The 21,983-nt window shown below is 37.8% G+C and overlaps 1 protein-coding gene across 9 annotated transcripts in view; it reads right to left on the reverse strand.

The window, feature by feature from the left end:
* Positions 1-5,718: 5,718 nt before the first annotated feature.
* The window catches only part of SORCS2 (sortilin related VPS10 domain containing receptor 2), a 527,145-nt gene continuing 510,880 nt past the window's right edge, over positions 5,719-21,983 (reverse strand). For 3 of the 9 annotated variants that reach the window (XM_052683124.1, XM_052683130.1, XM_052683132.1), the window contains exons 25-28: positions 21,793-21,895; positions 13,346-13,503; positions 11,079-11,158; positions 5,719-10,735 (exon numbers count right to left, since the gene is read on the reverse strand). In XM_052683124.1, the coding sequence (XP_052539084.1) occupies positions 10,712-10,735; positions 11,079-11,158; positions 13,346-13,503; positions 21,793-21,895 (365 nt within the window). In that variant the 3' untranslated portion in view covers positions 5,719-10,711. The remainder of the gene's footprint in view (positions 10,736-11,078; positions 11,159-13,345; positions 13,504-21,792; positions 21,896-21,983) is intronic. The other 6 variants (XM_052683127.1, XM_052683125.1, XM_052683126.1 and 3 more) reach the window with 6 other exon arrangements.

Raw genomic sequence — 21,983 nt, forward strand, 5'->3', positions numbered from 1 at the left:
TCTTACATTTAGTAGGTTGTGCTGTGGGGTAGGAACCTGCACTGCTCCTCCAAGGCAGAGCATTGAGCCTAAGAAAACTAAACTTGCACCTATTAGCAAACCCAAAACTGTATTCCAGCAGTAAATCTGAGTCAGTTCGGTTTGAAGATCTTGGAATAGAAAATAATTTCCATAATGCAAGTGAGCACAGCATATTCTGGCCTTAGAAATCCAACAACCTTAGCAAAGAAAGACTGCTCTGACCAAGGTCAGTCCCAAGAGAACCCTTGGAGAGCTGGGGCACAATCCATACAGCTAATCTCAAGGGGTGGTTTGGATTTGCAGCTTTTTGTATTTTGTACTGTAGCGTGTGAAGCAGTCAAGGACAGTGCAAAATACTGAAATAAAGGCACGGGATGGGCAGAACACACAGAGCTTTGTTCTATGCATGGCTGTTTATTGCAGGGAGATCAAGGTTAAAATCTGCTGAATTATTTCATTCTTCTGCTGTGCAGCAACATTCAGCCCTCTATTCAGTGGAGTGCTACTGCACTTACTTCAGCTGAAACTGCACGGTTCCCCTCTCACCACACAGTGTCACCCTCACACCAGTTATGCCACAGCTTAATTTCACAGCTAAAGAGAAAGGCAAAAAAAAAAAAGTCCTGCTCTGATGAGCAGAAGGAGGGAGCTTTGCTGTACAAGTGCTGCTAATGACTGACCAACCCAAACACACAAACTCTGTGGAGTGGTGAAAACATTTCCCCTCCCATAAGCTTCTTCACAAGAAAAACAACAAAGCAACAAATAGTTTAGAACCAAATTTTATTAAAGAAAAACCTGTAGTGCAGGTTCTCTGGACAAATGCATACCTTTGGATGCAGTGGAGTACACAGGTACGTATACAGTAGTCTGCCTGCTACGTGTTTGGAAGCTGAAAGACACTGTGATAAACTGTACTGCACAGTTCATCACTGTCATTAAAAGTTGCCAAAACCCTTGGTTGTGGACCACTAACAGATACTTGGTTATGTGTGTGCACTACATATTGCACAAGACTTTTGATTAAGCTATTAATTGTGCAATAGAATCACAGTTAAGTGTTACATTAAGCATATTCAAACATATATTTGATTTTTTTTTCTTCTCAAAAACAGCACGTCACTACAAAACTGCCATTAAATGTTACATATTTACAATAATATACAAATAACACTTTTCCCCATTTATGACAATGCACCAGTTATGGATTAATCTCATTCTTCCCTTGAGCCCTGATACCATATACAAAGAAACCTCGTCATGGTTTCCCAAAACAAAAACAGGAAAAGGCAGGTATGGATTTCGCAAATACTAAAATGTGCAAAGGCAGAAGGAGAGGACTACAGCATACTGATTACAACTAAGAGTGTTTGCATGGATTGCAGGGGTCCTTTACCAGAAATCTGGTCAGAAACACAGTGTTAAGCATTTAGAATCCTATGATTCTATGACCTGTAAGACCATCTAAGGCCTGTAAGATCATCTAGTCCAACCCTCCATCTATCACTAATATTGCCTAGTCTACCATGTCCCATTTGTTGATCATATTCTGAAAAAGGAGGTGTGAGTAGTTAAGAAATGTAGTTGTAATTAGTTTGTGGGCATACAGAATACACTTACACTAACCATCAGAATAAGAATTCCGGGTGAAATCAGCTGTGTGCATATGGATAACAAGAGATGACAACTGCAGCTACATTTTAGATTCACCATGAATTAATGCCTTTCTTCTGGAACAAAGTTTACCTAACAAAGCCTGTGAATCTGCATGGCCTTAAATTAGGGTAGAATTTGGCCCCACAGTACCAAACAAATGATGCTCCACATGAAAAACAAAATGAGGATCACTTTGCAAAACTTCACAAGTAGTGTGCCAAGTTTAGCTCTAATTTTATTGGCTTTTATATCTTTGCCAAGAGCAGTGCCTCGAAGATACTGAGTTTGGTTAAATCAGCCTTTGTTCCCCACTTTATTCCTATGGATAATGACAATAAAATACATATGGTTGATTTGTCCAAGTTGGGAAGGAAAGACTTTGGACCCACATGTTGGAACAGCCAGAGATGTAGTGTAAATACAACAGAATTCATCCTTTACTCTTAAAATGGAAAATTCTCCCATTCCAATTCTCCTTATTTCTTAAATCTCTCTAGTACCGAATCCTGGATGAATTCATATCCCTAGCCCAGATTCATGAGTGCAGAGTTATGATCATATAATTACTGAATTGAGTTGGAAGGGACCCCAAAGTGTCATCTAGTTCAACTGCTCTGCAATGAACAGGGACACCTACAGGTTGATCATATGCCCAGAGCCCTGTCCAGCCTGACCTTGAGTGTCCCCAGGGATGGGGCATCCATCAGCTCTCCGAGCAGCCTCTGCCAGTGCCTCATGATCCCAGGATACTTAAATTTGGGTGAGGAAGGGCAATACAGCTGATGTCTTCTAAAACCCCATTTGTGATTTTCTGGTGTGATACTTTTTAGAATGACTTTCCGCTCTTGCAAAGAAACACATCTACAGTAAATCAAAGTAAGTGAACAGAATAGTGAAAATAAGTGGTAAACAAAGCAGGAAAGGTGGAAACACCCCACAAGCTGATCAAGTTCAGCAGCTTTTCTGAGTTGCTATTCCTTTGCAAATTTCTTTTTTTCCCCCTCAATCACACCAAATAAGATAAAAATGAGTAAATCCCCTTTTGACATCACTCCAGCTGGCTGGCAGAACCACAATCAGAGAAAACTAATTCAAACGAGACTGAAATGAAGAGGGGAGAATTCTTTCCTTCATGTGATTAGATTTTCACTCCAGTGCCTCCTACCCTGTGGCAAATGTATCTCGTGCCATGCACCCATGAAGAAATAAATCATAACATGCCAGTGACAAATAAGGAAGGAGCTGTACTCAAATGTCCGATGTGTATAGGAAATATAACAACTCTCTGTACCTAAAACTAAAATTTCTATTTACACGTTCAGTAGACTCCAGTGTCTGGCACTTACCCTCAGGAGTGCTCTGCCTACTCACCAGCTCCATTCATCCTCTCTAAATTTTATAATATCATAGGTCATAGAGGGATTCTAGCATACCACATTTAAGCATTGTAAGTCCAATACACATAATTAATCCATAAAATAACTCTTCTCCCTTGCTCAGTGCCATGCTAAGGAGGAGCACCATCAGCAACTGGCCTACATTCATCTCAGAGGTAAAACTGCATTGGAGCTGCCTCTTTAGCACATTTAGATGCATTGTGGTTGGTGGGAAGCAAACTCTTTTCCATGTACCTCATACCGTGATGCGTCTGTCGCTGTGTGTCTGATCTCTCTAAATTGGTAGTGCTGATAACTTGGCATTGTCATGTCCCTGGTGCTGCAGCAATTAAGACCTATGGTTTAAAGCCTCTGTACACATATTGAAAATGCATGCTATTATAAATAGCTTAAGGAAAATATGAAATCAAACACTCATGGCAGAATCATACAAGTTGGTAACTCTGCCTTTCTCCTTGCATTTCTCTGTCCTGTATAACTTCGTCCTCTTCTCCCTCCTGCACATTTGTTGCATACCTTCCTCCCCTAAACGAGGTTCTTCTCTACAAAAAGGACCTCTGAGCTTTACAGTTATGCTATCTCAATCATCTCCAAGCTTCTCCAACAGGAAGAATCTGCCAAACGTATCCAGTGACTTTTAAATTTGCAATTTATTGGGCTTGAGAGAACGCCATTTGCCTCTGCCTTTAGGAAAGGCTGCATTCAGACCTGTCTCACCAACTCAACAAACTGTTCCCAAAAAAGACTGACCCCTATTGCTCCTCCACATAGCAACAGATCCTCTTTCTTTCACCTATTTTCCAGATTTAGAAGACAGGTGCAAACATCATATCTCATCCTCATAACCTGAAATGAGGCAGGAGGAGGTATTTGGGTACAGCTCTCTGTCAGTTATATATATATTTCTTCCACTGAAGGCAGACAGTAAGGTCAGTGTATATGAATGAGAGAAGAAAAAAAAAAATGCTAGTTACAGGTTCATCATTCCTTCAAGGAGGACAAAACCAATCCCAATCTCAGACAGGAATACTTGCTCTCTGGGCCAAAGAGCTGGAAGAAGGGCTTGAAAGGCAAAAGGGTCCCCGAAAGATTTTGAGAATATGTGAGCCAAAATTAAATTTGAAAGTACTGAAGAGTTGAAAGTGAAAAAGACAGGGAGAAAGGAATGCAGAGAGCCAATATGCAGAAAAAGAATAAAGAGAACTGAAACTCAGGTAAATTTTTCTATATAGTGTCACCAAGTACTTATCGATAAGTTCCAGGCATTAAATGATGCAGGTCATCTCTCCAGAAAGTTCAGCAACTGAAAAGTTAAACAACAAATAAAGAGAGGAGTGCATTTACTAGCAAACAGAGATAGTAAATTGGGCATTTTCCTATCTTTCTGATGACAGTCTGTAACTGTTATCATTTGCCTGTCCTGTGAACCTGGTACATGGCATTCAAGGTGCATCCTTTACTTTTATCACTTGCGAATTGCCTATGGGCACGATGATATTTGGGGTGTTACACTTCTCCTGCTATGTAGCTCTGCCTGTTTGCAATCCATAACAAGGTGCCTGTATCAGAAGCCATGTGGATACAAGTCTGTTGTTCTTCTGTACGAGCATCTCTTTCACCACTTTAGAAAGATTTCACTCACTTCCTAAAGTGTTTTTAACTTAATAAGCAAATGGTGGAAATGAATACATATGTACATATTTAAAGAGAACAAGCCAATTTTGCCTTTTGATCTGCAAGATCAAAGTCAGTTTCAGTAAGAAATGAATAAAAGTAGCAAAATGTGGACAAAACTATCAACAAATAACATAGAAATATAAGATATGCTAAGAAAGTTATTCGGAATGCCTGAACTTATTGACAATCAATATATTCATCATACCATTAAAAATATAGGCAACCAAAGCATACAGTACTGCACCTTTTATTGCTGCCTAACACGGCTTTATGTCCACTGCATTGCAACATACTGACATAAAAATGCAAATTCTACAAAAACTCAGAAATCAAGTCTGGCTAATAAAGTTCACGTTTATGTAATGCTTTCCAAGTATTGCAAGAAATAATTTTGAACTGAATTACTTGCGTTAGGAAAAAGAATATACTTTTCAGAAGGACTACTAAATATCTTTCCTAAAAAGAAATTTCACCTAAAAGAAGAGAGAGGCAAGAGAATGCAATTAAGAATATATTTGAAGAGAGATCATTAAAAATGATAATATTGGAATATAAACTCACCATAACTCACAGCTCTTTGATAAGGATTTTTTTATGTCCAGCATACTCATAGCCTATCACTGCCTGCAGGGCTGTATCATTGTACTTCAGAAGGCATATTTATAAGCCTTTCAGTATTTCTTGTCCTAAACACTGTTTTCCAAAAGAACGTCATTGTTAGTGACACAAAAAGTATCTGGAAATAGTAATTATGACAAGCCTAAAGTTTAAAAAAGAGAGAAAGATGAAAAGAATGTAAATATTCATTCAAACATAGCTCCAGAACTCAGATTTTAAGTAATTTGCTACTCCATTTAACAGGAGGAAAATTCAAGGCCTGAAGACTTAAGGAAGCATGACCTTGCATATTGCAAAAACTGAACCCAACTATCCAACATGCTGTATGTACATCAATTACATCAGAAAAAATTATGAGTCTGTAGAATGGCTCCTGTTCAACTCTGAGATGGGTCTGGTTTGGCATGGTGAAACACTTCTGCACTCCTGTCCTCTATGGCAGCAAAAAGAGTAGAAGAAAACTGCAGAGGTATGCCAGCCTGCGGGGCTGACTTGTAAAGGACTATTAAAAAACAAAGAGTGCATAACTTGACATTTGTCAGAGACTGCAGGGCTTCAGCTCTTAATTGCTAAAGCTAACTGGGGGTCTGAGGTACTTCAAAACTTGTCACTTGATGATTGTACCTGAAAGTAAGTAAAAAACATTATACATGTAGCCATGAAAAGAATAAACACTTAAGCAGCATCAGAGGGCCAATCCTGAAAGCAAATAATGAAAGCAAATAATGAATATGAAAATAAAGACTTAATATTCTGAAAGCACTCTAAGAAGACTCTCTAACTACTTCTAGGCACTTAAATGCTATTCTAATGTGAGTTTTAGAAAGATTTTCACAGAGATGTGTGATTAGGCTATATGCCACACTCAGAAACAAAAGTAGAAGAAATATGCAATTGGGTCTAGAAAAGCGAAAGAAATGTAGGAAGGAATGTTAGAGACAATCTTGAGATACCCAGTAAAGTTCTGCATCTCAAAAGAATATATTTATACAGGTAAATGGTTATAACTTTCTTTCTGATGGTAAGCCAGAATGAAGATGGAAAAAACAGAGCAGTATCAATCAACATATAAAAAACCAACTCTAAATGTAAATGATTTGGCAATGACATAAAAAATTTTAGTCTCTTTTTCCCCCAAGAGCTTCATTAAAAAAACTTATAGCACAGTTTTATAGGAAACAAAAGGAACATCTTCAACTGAAATTGTCATCAGTGCTACTGACTTAGCAACATCATATTCAAATTTACATAACATTAAAAAGTCAAAGCATATCAGAATGACTGGTTTGTCATCAAAAAGTTACTGCAAACAAATGCATTTCATTTCTTACAAATGAAAAAACACAAGTATATTTGTGTAAGGAGGATAGAAACCAATACAGTTCCATTCTGCTAACCTCTATTAAATAGGCAGCATGGAGTTACAGAGTATTCCCACTAAAGGGATTTCTCAGTGACCTAAAATACAGATAACCAACGTAGTAATGTCACCTGAAATCTGCTTTGTACTTTGAACTGATAATGGCAAACCAATGATACGCCTTTGTCCAGAGGACAATCATGTAACAAACTGCTGTATGAGAACAAACATTTCACCCTTCCCACTGGCCAAGGGAAGCAGAAAACTCATCAAGAATGATATAATTCAATGAAAATATCCTCACAGAGTTCAAAGAAATTGGATGCGAATTGGAGCTATAACAGCAGCTTGCCTCAGGCTCACACCATCTATTTCTTCACAGTCACTTCCACCACCCTCTTTAAAGGGTATTAAAGCACACATTAGTTTATATTGCTTTTATTTTTAAGAAATTAATTTACACTGGGGGTGGGTGCGTGTCATTAGATGTCTTTGGGCATTTCTGAGCACATTATCTGGACGGATCACCCTACAGCCATCTCAAACATCCAGTGTCAAAATGAAAGCCTCCGCTAACAGCTATAAATCTTGATGGCTGTGTAAGCATGCTTCGTATCAGCACTCAGTGGAGCATTCTGAAAAGTACTGGGTGTTTTTGAAATTGCAAATAGGTTCGATTTAAGAAGACCACAAGTTCTAAATGATAGAATACCAGGTTTTGTTGTTAATGGTTTTAGTACAGTCCACTGTCAATATTGATAGAAAGCACCGTACCCATTAATGTAAGACTTCTGCCCATGTAGCACTGCAGAAAAGGAAGTTTACTATACTGGGATGCAAATTATCAAGATCACAGCCAATGCTGCAATGCTACTGCGTAACAATATGGTCCAGCAACAGTTTTCAAATCAAATTACATTATTTTTAATTTTAACAGTTACGTACCTGTTTGGATTATGGACATTTTTTACAGTTACATATAATTGTGGTTGGTTTCAGTAGCCTTTAAGTAACAGCAATCGTAAGTAAAACAAATAAGCAAGACTACTAATATTATGTACTTGTGCTGAAGATACTGAATAAATAGTAATTGATTTAGCCTCACAATACCCCTGTGAGGTAGGTAATTACTATCAGTTCCTTTTTATAGATGGGGAAACTGAGGTTACAGGTTAAGCAATTTGCCCAGAGTCTGGGCACAGAATTCACGTGTGTGACATCCATCTTCTGTTTCTTAGCTAATCACCCTTCCTCACTAACAAACTTAACTGGAGTGTGCACAAACACTGTGTGTACTCATGTGTGCATATGTGCCTGGTGTTTAGGCAAAGAAAGAACTCTGTTTCTGTATATGCATGTAACCAGACTTATGTAAAGGAGATACATACATATGTATAAGCGTTTTAAGGCATATATACATATATATATATATATATATCATGGACGTAGTTCAAAAGATTCAAAACCTAACAGTAGAGATAATTTTCATTTAAAGATATACTGCAAATGGGAAAATAGGAATGGTATTGTCTCAGTTTCAAAATAATTCATTTTTAAAGTTATTCTTGTCGGAGAACTAAAGGCTTACTTTATTATCTGTTGGATATTGCTAATACAGTTATAACAATACTGACAACTCTTTAGAAAACAGTGCTTTTAAGACATGACAAACCAACCTCGCAGGAGTGCTGCATGAATCAAATTAATTAGCACTGAAAAACATTATTACAGGCACTATATTGTGCTAAGTGTTAATTAGAGTACCGCACGGTTAAATATTCTACTCTTCTCCAAAAGACTGCTGTTATCAGAGACACAAATCACCCTGTTTTAAATGTATGAAAGTAGCTGCTAAAGAACAGATCAGATGCGTGACCCAGTTCCAACAATGTCTTTAACTAATCAGACTAACAGTGGGAGAGCAATTTCAGTGCTTGGATCTCCATCCTATTCCTTGACCAGGAGACTAGTCCCCTACTCACTTGCTCCATGCCCACTTCAGATTCATTTCACAGAAACAAAGAAGCTGTTTGCAATGCTATTTTACTGTCTGTTCAGGCTCATTTCCACTAGAGAACACATAAAAAGCTAGAGAGAAGGGGAAGCCTCTGGTGCAACCAAGTTCCCAATGTGCAGCACATTCTATATCACACTTCTCTCTGAGAAATGCACACTCAGTTCCATGTAACATCTTGGATTTATGCATACACTTGTTGAACACAACAGTTTGCTAGAACACCGATTTTCTCTGGGTCAGTTTGCGTGGCACTCCACCAGTACATAGGCAGAAATTTTGGAAAGAAGTTTGAATTTATTTTCCTGAGGAGTCTGCAGTATTTTTCAGCATCTTTAACCTTTTCATCCAGGTCATCACATCGTTTCTTGTGCTTTACACGTACATCCTGTGGGATTTCTGAGATCCCACACTACTGCACTGAATTACGACATCCCACTCTGCTGCATTTGACAACCATATGCTTTAGGATACTCACAGCTATGCAGAAGAATGACTCCAATGCATGGGGTAATTTTAAGACAGTTCTTTTGTGTCTTTCCAGCATTCATTATTTACTGCTTGTTTACTCAAGTTAGCTACCTGTATCCCTTGCACACAAGGTAGTGTGGGAGCTTGTCACTAGCATCGGCATGACATTCAGTGAGTAAAGAGCTATTTATACTCTACTGAAGGCAAAAAGTGAAGAGAGTATGTAGGTTTCCAAGAGAAGCGCCCTACTTAACCTCCTGTCCAACCTGCAGAAGTTGGGACCATTGCTGAGATGGGGCCCGACTGACACCCTGTGGTGAGAGAAAGGAAGCACAGACCTGATACCACTGATACAAGCCCTCCTCATGCCCTCTGGCTTGTCAGGCCAACACAAATGGAGAAGTATGGGTATGAGTTTGCCCACACCTGCCTCCAAAGTTGAAATACCAAGGGAAGATGTGAGTAGGAAAGGGACTGCACTGTCCAAACTGGAGGAGGGCTCTCACCTTCCCGGCATCTCTGCCCTAACAGCAAGTCTTAATAAAATAATCCTACAAAGAAAGTGACCATGAAGACGTATTTACACTCTAAGGAAATTTAAAAAGAGACAGGCCATCAGCACGGGTAGTTACATGATAACTGCTCTGGCAGCTGTCATTATCCTAGAGGTGCTCACTCAGAAGACAAGAGGAGAGCAACTGAAATGACCGTCCGTAAGTGAAGGCACCTGGTCTGGGAAAAGCTTCACGCTGGTGTGTTTATCTCATACATGGGTGGGACTGGGGGAGGTACTGGTGCTGAGGGTTTGTCAGGACTTGATAAACTTAAAGGAGTGTTATCTTACAATTATCAGATAACCTATTTAGTGCTTTACTTTGTTTAATCCACAGAAGGGCCTAGGCCTAAATTTCTTAGATTGTTTCACATGTATTTAAGAGCTAGTACTGACTAGGAGCACATCCAGCTCCTTGCTCAGTCCTCTCCCAGTATAGAACCACTGCTCTTACGGCCCTCTGAAACCATGGAGACCAACCAGCACCTGTTCTGGTCCAGTCATGGTTTAGAAATCACCTTTTCAAGCTGAGGAGTCCCATCCTTCTGCAGAATACCTCAATTAAAATTATCATTAAAAAGTTACAGTCAATTCTCCTAAAAATAAACACAGAGAACTAGAGCTTATAGAGGAAAGAAAGAAAGTGGCATTGAATGTGCCCAGGGCTACACATTTGCTACTGTAGTTTGAGTTTGAATAACAAATTCTCAGGCCATTAGTGAACACAAGATGTGCATTCTTCTCCACCAGTAACTGACGATGGACGTTTTTTTCCACGGGACTGTTAGGGAACCTTCTCTCCACCAGCAATTTACAGCCATGTTTGCAATTCTGTGACATCACCAGGGAAAAATAAAACGATACAGAGAAGAGTCTTTCGGTTTTTGCGTTCAGCTGTAAATATCAGCTAACCAGGTAACTGTGCATCTCTCTGGAGTTGATGCTCAAAACCACGCCTGAGTGATTGCCTATGAAAATAGAGGGGGAAAAAAAAAGACAGCATTAGTATATTTCAGGTACTTCACAAAAATCCCCTTTTTATTGCAGAGACAAGTCAATCACATACACAGAGTGTCTTTATCAAACAACAGATCAGGTGAAGGTTTGTGCAACAGCTCCATGTACCCTACAAGATACTTTCACCTAAAGCTTTTGCTCATGGTGGTGAATTTGTGGTGAATTCCTAGGGTTTCTATCCCAGTGACAGCATAAGTTGGTTCCCTTTGCAGCTTAAAAAGGTGTGGTTGTCTCGAGGGGTGCAGGTGAGGGAGGAGAATGGCACCTGAGGCATCCATTCAACATGCCACTGACCTGGGACTGGACACTGACCGGCATCAGCAATAGGGGAACTCTGTAGCTGTTCAAGCTGCCACTTCTCCCAGAAGGAGTCACTGCAAGGTAATGATGTTGAGGAGTCCCAAGGTGGGGGTTGCGATAAAGTAGGCAACATAAAATATATAGAAAACAAAAAAAGTGGATGGGTGAGTCTGGAAATATTGTACTGCAGAAAGTCAAAAGTTACGAGAAGAGAGAACAACAGAAAGCTAGGCCTGCCATACCCTGCTGTGCATGGAGCGGAGGTTGTTACAGACCTCTCCCAACAGGGAGGGAGAAAGATCACCAGAATTAGAAGGGATTTCCACAGCATAGGAACCTTCTGCAAATAATACCTTCTGTCGTAAAACAGAATTCTATATAAAGCACAGATTGCAACGTTTTGTACTCTACCCAGATAACACAGAACAGGAATATTTTCTTGGCAATAATGAGTGATACCGGTCCTAGTAGAATGTGTTACAAGTAACAAAACGGTACAGCGAGCTGAAATAGAGTTTTCTGTCTTAAATACAGTCTTCTGTCTAAAAGCTGAAGCTGTACAGTAGCTGATGAATATAGATGATTAGGATCCACAGAAATGAACTTTTTATGCTCTGCTGGAAATGCTTTTGGTGTTGACAACCTGACAGAAGCACAAATCACCTCAAGAGCTGCATTTACTAGCTGTTTTAAGTTTCACCTCAAAACACTGTGATCTTGCACCCTTTAACCTTAACAATACTCTGCCCAGATACATGATATTTTTTTCTCTGTGTAAGGAGTGCAGGATCAGGCTTATGTAGCCAGCACTAAGCAAGTAGAGATTATTTCCAAATGTGTCACAAATGAGGTAGATTTTCTTTATTCCAGCATTACTACCTGCCTTCTCTAAACAGGCCAAAAGGGATTTTCTATCATTTAAAGTTACATTTTTGCACATTATTTGGAGGTGTTTGAATGTTCCACTGTAACAGAAATGTCTGCATGGACTTCGTTAGCATTTGGCCTTCTCTTAAGACTCTGGAGATAGGTTGATAAAACAATTTTAATGGAGACTTTGTTTTTCCAGGGTTGTTCTTGGAACTAATTTCAATAGAGTCAAGAGTGCAAAAAAGGTCTTACAAAATGTGAATGAAAACAGTGATATTCACACACGCTATTTGTCAGAGAAAATAGAGAAATATACAAAGACAACAAAGCAGGAGGGTAGACTCTTCCACTGTACTCTAAAATAATATCTACAAGAACCTTGAAGTAGCATGAGGCTCAGCAAATGAAAATGAAGATATATACAACAAAAAGTAAAGATGAAATCCACATCAAAGAAATCTCTTTTCTCCCACGATTCTCTTACCTCAGGGTACCTCTGGCCCAGCTAATACAGATGCCCTTCTGTGGGTTCATGAAAACATTACAGTTGCCAGTTACGCCATGAAAGGACTGTCACAAATACCAGAGGCTTTGGGTTATCTGATTTATTTTCACAAGACTTGTATGAATGGAACTGGAGAGCTTTTTCCATTGTCCTACACTTTTCAAACTGCAACCCAAACACACTCTGAACCCAATGGTACATTTTAAAGGAAATGAACTTAATACATCAGTATTCTACGCTACATTAAAAATAACCACAGGGAGCCACAATATACACTTCTACCTGACACTGAAATCATTTGCTCAGAGTTTCACAGAAAGTTTGTCTTAAAGGTTCTTTATGGCCATCCCATGAATACTAGTAAATTAACAGCTAAAATAGGAAGGCTCATAATATTTTTAATACAGGAATAAATTTTATGTTTTTAATAATGAACATTTTAAATGGAATATAATGGCAAATATAGCAATGTATCTACATACAATCTGAAATAATGGAAACATTGACTCTACAAATTCTACTGACATACATTTGATTTTCTACTATTTCAGAGGATTCTTGAGCTAAGTCAAATGCTACCAATTATATCCTGTTCTATGAAATATATTTTCTCCCTAAAATTGCCTGAGTAAGTCTCCTGACATTAAACTCTACTGCCTCTGTACTTTTGCTTCTGTATTGCATGCCTGCTCATACATTTATCTGTAATTACAAGCAAGCAAAATAAAGATAATTGAGATAATACTTAGTGGTGTGCTACTTGCTTTTTCCCAAATCTGAACAGAAAATGATGATGAGGAAAAAAAAAAAAAAAAACTAAAATGAAAATGAACATCAAGTAAAAATGAGTTACTTAGAAAAATGTATGAACTAAAAATGAAGTTACCTCTTGCGTTACCTAGCGTTTGAGAGTCCAGATCATCATCAATAAACTCCTCACCCTGGATGATGTTCTGGGTGTCCTCGCTATGATTAACAGGGCTTGTCATCTCTTGCTCTTTTTCATTGTGCATCTGGGCATAGACATTCCTGCCTGGTAGTTTCCTAAATGGGACAAAGAGAAAAAATTCTGTAATCAAGTCCTTCATGTCACATACATTTTGACAACAGAGAAGACCTGCAGCAGCAAGAAGTTGTACTAGAATAACACAATAGGACCAGTCACACTCTTCCTTAATTTTATTTTCCCAACCTAAAGTTACCAACTAATTATTCTCAGCAGCTTAAGACTTCAGCATCAATTTTTCTTACTAAGATTGATAGAAAATAAACCCCAAAAACTAATACAAAAACTAAAAACACAGAAAGGCGTTTTTTATTAAGTAAAGTAGTAAAAAGACCCAACAGGCATTTCTTCCTGGTTTCAGAGATCTTTACAAACATTAAAGTCACAATAAGTCAAGCCCATCTCCCCAATCAAGGTGGGCTGACACTGAAGGTTAGTGTTCAGTAACACTCCCATACTGTACTAGGGTTGAGGGGAAAGAAGCAGGAGAAATCCAGCAGATAGTGAATGAAAAGGGAGCATAGGGTGACACACCAGAGGCCAGGAGCAAGGGGTATGGAGTAAGAAGTTAAATCAGCATACGTATAGGAAAGTAAGAAGACATTGCCTCCTCGCAGGGAAGGCTGGGTAGAGATAAGCAGGCAGTATTGAAGCAGTACTGGGAAATGACTGATTAGACCAAGCTTTCTATAGAAGACAGTGTTTAATTCCTCCACTTTGAACTGTATCTAGAAAAACAAAAAGTATGCTATGAAATGGCACTATCAGTTTCAACGGACAATTAGCACAATAACTGAACCTGGAAAGCTTTAAAGTAAGTATTAGTAAAGAGTTCTTAATTAGATTAACTTATGTGAGAATTGTAAAATCAAAGAAGAAGAAATCAGAAGCTTCTAATTTTTGCAACAGAATTTATCGTTTAACATTCCTCGGCAGCCATGGCCTTTGTTATAGCTTTGCTATCTGAAATCTGCTTGGGCACATGAGAGCATCCTTTCCTGTTTACCAAGCAGATACTTCTGATTATGGAGATGCAGACTGTGAGCTCTGTTTCCATGTAGCAAACAGTAGCCTGACAGCTCAATCAGTGTGATAGCAAATCATGGCTAAGTCCATGCTCAAACACGAATCATTACAATGGGCAGACAATAACAAAAAAATGGAATATGAGGTTGAACTGCTGAGGTTAAGCTGGAGTTTCTGCTGTGCTCTTTCAGCTACAGTGCAAAGACAGAAAGATTGACAGTAATTCTTGGTTCTCTCTCCAAAAATGACCATCTTCTCCTCTATATTCTGGCAGCAGTACGATAACAGGAAAAATACATGTGTTTCAATGCTTTGGCTTTTGAGTTTAAATGTTATTTCAGAAGAAAGGTTCTATTTCAAGTGGCACCGTTTTAATTTGAGATAAAAGTTTCTGCAGCATCCTGATTTGATAATAAACTTTCACAAACATCACAAATAATTACAGTAAACAGAAATTGCTAAACTGAAACATGAGTGGAAGGGATGTTCTCCTGCTGATTTCAACTAAGCAAGAGATGAAATGCATCTTCTCTATCTGTACCTATCTGCATAGCCATGTGTATACACACACATATAAATACATATATATACACACACACATATACACATACATATGCAGGTTGCTCCCAAAGTAATACCTCCCATTTCTTTTCATGGAAACTGCAACAGTTATAAAGAACACAATGATCCTATTTGATAGGGCAAATTCTTAGCTACCAAATACTCTTTTTCAACATAGCTATGAAGAAGATGAACAAGAAAGAGTCTGCTGTGCTTGTAACAATCTGCACGAGGAGAGATGACTCACTGCTCCTGTCACCACTGCTGAAATGCTTTACCCACTGCCTCACTGCTCTCACATCCACTGTTTGGTCTCTATAAGCATTCAGCAAGCTTGTCCATGAGTGCCATTTTTTTTTCATGGAGGAATTCAGTGGCACACCTTTCTTTCATTCACACTTCCATGTCAGATGCTACTTTGTCAGACTGTTCCTCTGCTGCCATCTTTCACATGGCAAACAAATGTAATGGAACACTGGCAGGAAGATTCAACCTCTACTGCTATACCACCAACATTCACCTCTAATCTTGTCGGCCAACATAACAAAAAAATTACTTTCAGATCAGCTTTCATATATATAGATCAGATATTTTATTGCTTTATTTATAAGCAGCACAAAGAAAGAAATCTAATTGGTTTTACTCTTCTGAACCTCAGTGAGCATGGAATAAAATAAGGCACAGGTACAACCAAATGCAAATGACAGGGATGGAAAAAGTGTATGATAACACAATGTTAATCTGGTACTTGAGCAAATCTGAGGGCTTCTCCAACACTAACAAAGCCAATCCCTGCATCGCCCTCCTCCCATTAATTGGGTTAAAAAAGCCATTGTAAAAGAAAGAAGGATACACCTCATTACAAAACCAAATATGTTAGGTAATTCATTGTGATTTTTTTTTCTTTCTTAGGGCCAGTAACTTCAGACAGTTTATCATGTGTCTGCTAATGAAACTAGTCATGTGGAAAACAATATTCAGCTCAATCAGACCTGCGTGCAATCTGTCAAATTGCTCTCCTTTCAGTCCACCACCAAATTCCTATGGGAAACAAAACTCAAAAGAATGTCTTTGCAGCACATCTGCAGAATTAGACATATGCTTCTACGAGAACTGGGGGATTTTCTCCAAACTGTACTTCTGACAAATTTTAGACACATCAATGGCATTATCAAGATGTTTTTGACATAATAAAAATTTTATCTACCTCAAATCCATATGTCACACCAGACCTTTACAGTGAGGACAGCTGCTAAACTCATTGTTATTTGCCTGGATTTTCTAAGGCTGCAGTATGTGCCTGAAACCAGGTCAAGAGGGTGCATACTTTGGTGTAAATCCTGAGGCTTCAAGTTGTGTATGTGTTAAAACTTAGTAGTCTTAACACATCATCCCAATCACCATCACCCCAATACACACTATTAAATGTGCATGAATGAAGAAACTTCACCAGTTCACAAGTAAACATTAAACTCACCATTGTTAAGAGCACTTCTTTACGGGTTATGAATAGCAGGAGAAAAGGCATAAGCTAATATTTCTCACTCACCTTAACTTCATGAGGCCAGTGCTGCTCAGTGTAGATCCTTCATGGAAGGTATAAAGTTCAGATACTCAGGGTAGTATCTTAAATTCTAACAAATAATATGGATAGGAGGAGGAAATTTATAGGTCTCGTGTAGGCATACATAGGCTTTTGACCTTTTATTCATGATAGAGATCTCCACGTGTTTCATAATGGTTATAGTTTTACAAGGAGAAAGTTCCACCAGACTCAAGAAAATGATAGTACAGGTCTCTTTAAGAGGCACTGTATCACGTGCCAGATGTTCTGTTTACTTGGGACAACCACACTGTGGGGTGAAACAGGATGGGGATGCCGAATCTTTGCAAAAGATAGGTCTACTTTTGGCAATTTTCCAGTTGCTCCACATTGATCTAACTTCCAGGAAGGAAGCTGCTACCTCTGATTATACAGAAAAAAGATGTGTGTACCCTGATGTGCTTTGCTCTTCTTAAGGAAGTAATTTGTGTTGAGTACAGTGTAACTGTTTGAAGTAGGCAGAGCTGAAATGCTTGGGTCTACATAAAAGATTACTGTGAAAACATGACAAGACATGAAATGTGACCCAAGAGATTACTATCAGCAATAAGAAAATTGAAAGCACATTTATAAGAACAGAGAGTTAGATTATGCAATAGCTTATTTGGGAGGGTTACCCCTCAGCTGTAAAATGCATGTGCTCTGCATCCATCACTGGAGACAATTATTTCTGCTGCACAGGGCTCCATGGTTTACATTTTTAGCTCCTTTTGTTTTCTCTGTAGCATTTTATTTCAATCATGAGGAAGAAGAAATATTCGTGCCTGCTTTGAGGACCATAAAAATATGAATGAGTAACTTAATTCTCTACAAAACTAATGAACATTTCAGCACATGGCTCTGACTGACCTGTTCAGGTCACACGCAACTTTTAGAAGATATTTGAGAAAGCAATTGGCTTACTGCATTCACAGATTCTAACCAGTTCATATCAGAAACTGCTTGCATTTAAAACTGTTAAGCAGTATGAAACAGCAGGAGGGGGATGAGGTATTGATTCCAATTCATTTAAACTCCCTACTTTATTTGCCTTTCAATTCCCACCTTGTGGAACAAACACTCATTGGTCTTTACATGGCTTCACTCATTTTCCAGAGGCTTGATTAAGATTCTGTTCAGTTTAAGAAATAGGAATGTATTCACCTGGCAAAATACATAGAATAATGCCTCATGATTTGAGAATTTAAATAAAACTAATAACAATAATAATTAATTAAATAGAATATTTTATTGTGGTGCAGGGTTCACTATGTTTGGATTAATTTTCAGATGAATGACTTCTTTGTGCTCTAAGGCACTCCTGACTTACTCGCCTCCTTCATTCTGGAAATCTTTTATACATGCTATTATTTTGATTTCTGAGGAAGTTTTTATGAAATATTACAGACCTTTAAATTAGTGCCTTTATATACATATATATATGTACGTATATAAAACTAAGTGGCATGGGCTGGGACTAAACTTGCTCTCCTGGAACATAAAACAGTACAAGCAAGGTGGGGGTATACTTCAGAGGCTGAAAATGAGATAGTTAGTCAATGAGGCAGAAAGATAACAGTTCTGCTCCACATTGTAGAAATGACCCAAGAGGGGGTTAATTTACCAAAAGTAGCTCTAGACAGTCCCAGGAATAAAAAAGAATTACACATAAAATGATGTAAATTTAATTGAAGTAGACTCACAGAGATTTATGAAAACACAGCATTCAGTTTTAGGGTACAGGCAGCAGTTTGCACACAAATTAAAAGATGAATATTATCACACACATTTTGGGAATAGAATTTGTTACTTGTTAACCAAGTCAAATTCCTAAGCAGAAAAACCATGCTCCGGATTGGTTAATCCAATATACTGTTGTTATGCAGAAGTAAAAAATAATAAAAGAATTATTTCACAACTTCCACTAGTAACATAATGATTATATGGCAGCTTTGATGTGGCTAAAATACAATTTTCCTTTCCTCCACTTTGCTTAGTTCAGACAGTGCTATTTGCCTTCTCTATGTCATTGCCCAGGGGCCCCCAGTGTGGAAGAACAGAATAAAAAAGTCCTTTCTGGATGATGACATGAAACCCATGGAAAATACAAACATTGTTTTTAAGGGAATAGATGATATGTTCTTTCACTGAACCAAATCTAGCAAAGATGGGATGGTATAGAAAACAATATATGCAGGTCTCTGATCCATTTTAAAAAAACTGAACTGATTTCTCTAAAATATTTTCCAGCTGTTTCATACTGTTCTGGTCAGAAGAAGCAGCTGTAGTGCATTTTATCTGGATAGTTAAACAGTTGAAGCATACTACTGAGTGTTGTAACATACTGTTTGCTTGAGGCATCAGACCGGTGATTTCCATACTCAGAAAGGAAAAGCAAAGCAAAGAAAAATTATTCATAACTTATCTAATATTCATGCTTGCTGCCTTGTGTCACAGTCATAGCAAGTTTTAGCATCTTACTGCCATACGGAAAATTTCCCCCCAGAATGTCTGGAACAAACTCTGTCCACTAGCAGGATCAGACTAGAATCATAAAATATCACAAGTTGGAAGGGACCCATAAGGATCATCAAGTCCATCTCCTAGAGTCAATTTTCAGAAAATATCAACATTAAAAACTTAAAATTTATTTTTCATGTAGTGGGCAAATTTTTTCAAGTACCAAATTTAACGTTGAGTAAAGAAAAGTCCTTTGGGCTGGCAAAGAGAGACAGTAATCCGAGCCATGTTTGTGCAGTCTTTTCTGGACAGTCTGCATTTCCTATCCCCCAAGGTAAACTGCAAGATCTGTAGACCCAAACAGTGTAATGATAAAATTAAGATTCATAAGCCTTTCTCTGACTCTGAAGGAAAAAAAGAATTTTAGCACTTTTTTGAAGGGAGTATCAGGCTATCAGTTACATAACTGAAAGGGCCACCAAATCTGTTACATCTCTGCCTCAATTTTGTTAATCATACATAAAAATCATGGACAATATTAACACTTCAACACATTATATATTTTTGTAATTCCTATGTGGGAATAATTGGTATTTATATTGTCATGTGTTGTCTGAGGGCCTAGAAATTGTTATTCCACTGAAGTTATCTCATAAACTTGAACGATTTTTGTTAAATATAGCATTCTTTCAGCAAATTAATTCTTAATATATAGGCATTGACAAGCCTTCATGCATTGCAGGTTGGCTTATTAGTAATAAAAGACATTTCAGTTTCATAACCTCAGTCCCATGGGCCAGTTTGTAAACCTACACATTCAGTTCCAACATTAAAGGGATTGCACTTGTAAGTAAATACTCCATGGGGATCTAGCAATTTAATTTCAGTCTTTATAAACACAGGAAATATTTTTTTAAGGGATTAGACATTTGTGGGAGAGTAGTTCATAGAGAACACTTGGAGAAAAAGTGACTTTTCCAACTGAACACCATTTAGGCTTGAAAACCAAATTGTATTAAAAAAAAAAAAAAATGCAACTAGAAAAAAACAAAAGTCAACTTGAAAAAGCTTAGGAGAAATAATTAATTAAAAATAATTGTACGAAATATCTCACGAAGAGATATGATACAGACCAAAACCAAATATTCATCAATGGCAGGAGCTACTTTCAAGCTACATAGAAACATTTGAACACCTATCATATTTCTCCTCACTTGCACCCAAATTCCAGCCCCACAAAGTTTAAATGCAAATGATTTTCACAAATTTTATATGGAAGTGTGTGAGACATTAAGGCTCAGAATCTGCAAATGGTACTGTAGTTTCCTTCTTAATAAAAGCTCTATTTATAAAGGAATGGCTCATTGAGCATTTTAAAAAGGACTCGGGGAAAACACTTCTTTTTTCTTCCTTTCTTGCATATTTTATACTTCTTTTGCCATGCAGTAATTGCGCCTGTTATTTAATTGCTCTCATTTAAGAGCTAATAAAAGATATAAGTCATACTGCTTTCAAAACACATCACAAGCAAGTTTTATGATCCCATACTACAAGCAACAAATCCTCCATGTATTGCTACTGAAATAATACAATTACATCATATCAACCATTTTTATGCTTTTACTTCCCGCAGGCACATAAAATAGGGAAATGGATTTTTATTTAGTTACAAACAGTCTGATACTGCATTATGTGCTTTGTCCTTTAGAGCAATCAGTCACCAAGGGCTCTAAACAACTTGGATTCTGCAGTAAGAAAATGAAGAGATGCTTGGCAAAGGTTTTTTTCTGTTCATTTAAAAACTCTCACCTATACAGACTCTTAGATGCTATTTACTCTTACTGTTATCACAAACTCAGTGCCTCATCCACTTCTATAAATTTATGCTTATTACAAATAAAAATGCATCTTGAAACAATACAACAAATCAATGGAAGGCCTTCCTAAATAAAGACTTGATAACAATGGAGGCTTGTTTCCAGTATTATCACACCCAATAGCTACTCAACGCACCAAAGATATAAAGATACAAAGAAGATAGCCAACGATAACACAAACTCATGAAAAAAGAACAAAATCCTTTAAATCACACATCATCCAAGTAGCTATTATTAAAACCAATAGAGGACTAAAGGTCTACCAGACTGTCAAAGGCAGGCAAGGTAACTACTGTCACTTTTGAGGAAATGTCTCACATAAAGGCAACTTCAAAAATTATTTCTACCCTCAGCACACCGCAGTGTCAAATTAATGTTAATCTATTTCCATCACTTAATCTGTGTGGCATTGTCCCAACATTCAAAATGTAACATGTGCAAAGAGAAACTCCTCAGGGTTGTACCTTTTGACAAAACTGCATTGCAGATGTACTTATTGTCCTGATAACTTTAGTTTATTTGAAACTGCAAAGAGTAATGAGGTAGGAATTAGTCAGGAATAGCATCATCTTTTTTGACAGAATTATTTAAACAAGCTGAACAAACTCTACATAGTTCCCATATTGCTGCTATTTATCTTGGAACACAGCAAACAAAACCAAACACCACTGCAGCATCTTCCTTTCTAGGTTCAGAGAAAAAAAATGTGACTTTCAAAGCAGTGGACTTCAACCTCCCTTCCAAACAACAAACTCTGTTTAGTTGATCTTTGGGTAAGTCCAGATCTCAAAATATGAATGTCATTGATTAAGTTTACTTGCCTTTTGAACTTGTAGAGGATGAAAGCCCCAACTGCGACTAGACAGATAACAAAGAGAACCACAATAGCCCAGTAGCCACTGCCTCCTCCAATTCTTTGTGAGTCTGAAATAAAACATGGAAAACTTACTTAGCATGTCCTCTTTTAGGTCATCCATATTTTTGGGGATTCTAAAGATATCAAAGGAAATTA

The sequence above is a fragment of the Tympanuchus pallidicinctus genome, unplaced genomic scaffold, assembly GCF_026119805.1.
Source record: "Tympanuchus pallidicinctus isolate F22 unplaced genomic scaffold, pur_lepc_1.0 scaffold2, whole genome shotgun sequence".
In the NCBI taxonomy this organism is placed as follows: domain Eukaryota; kingdom Metazoa; phylum Chordata; class Aves; order Galliformes; family Phasianidae; genus Tympanuchus; species Tympanuchus pallidicinctus.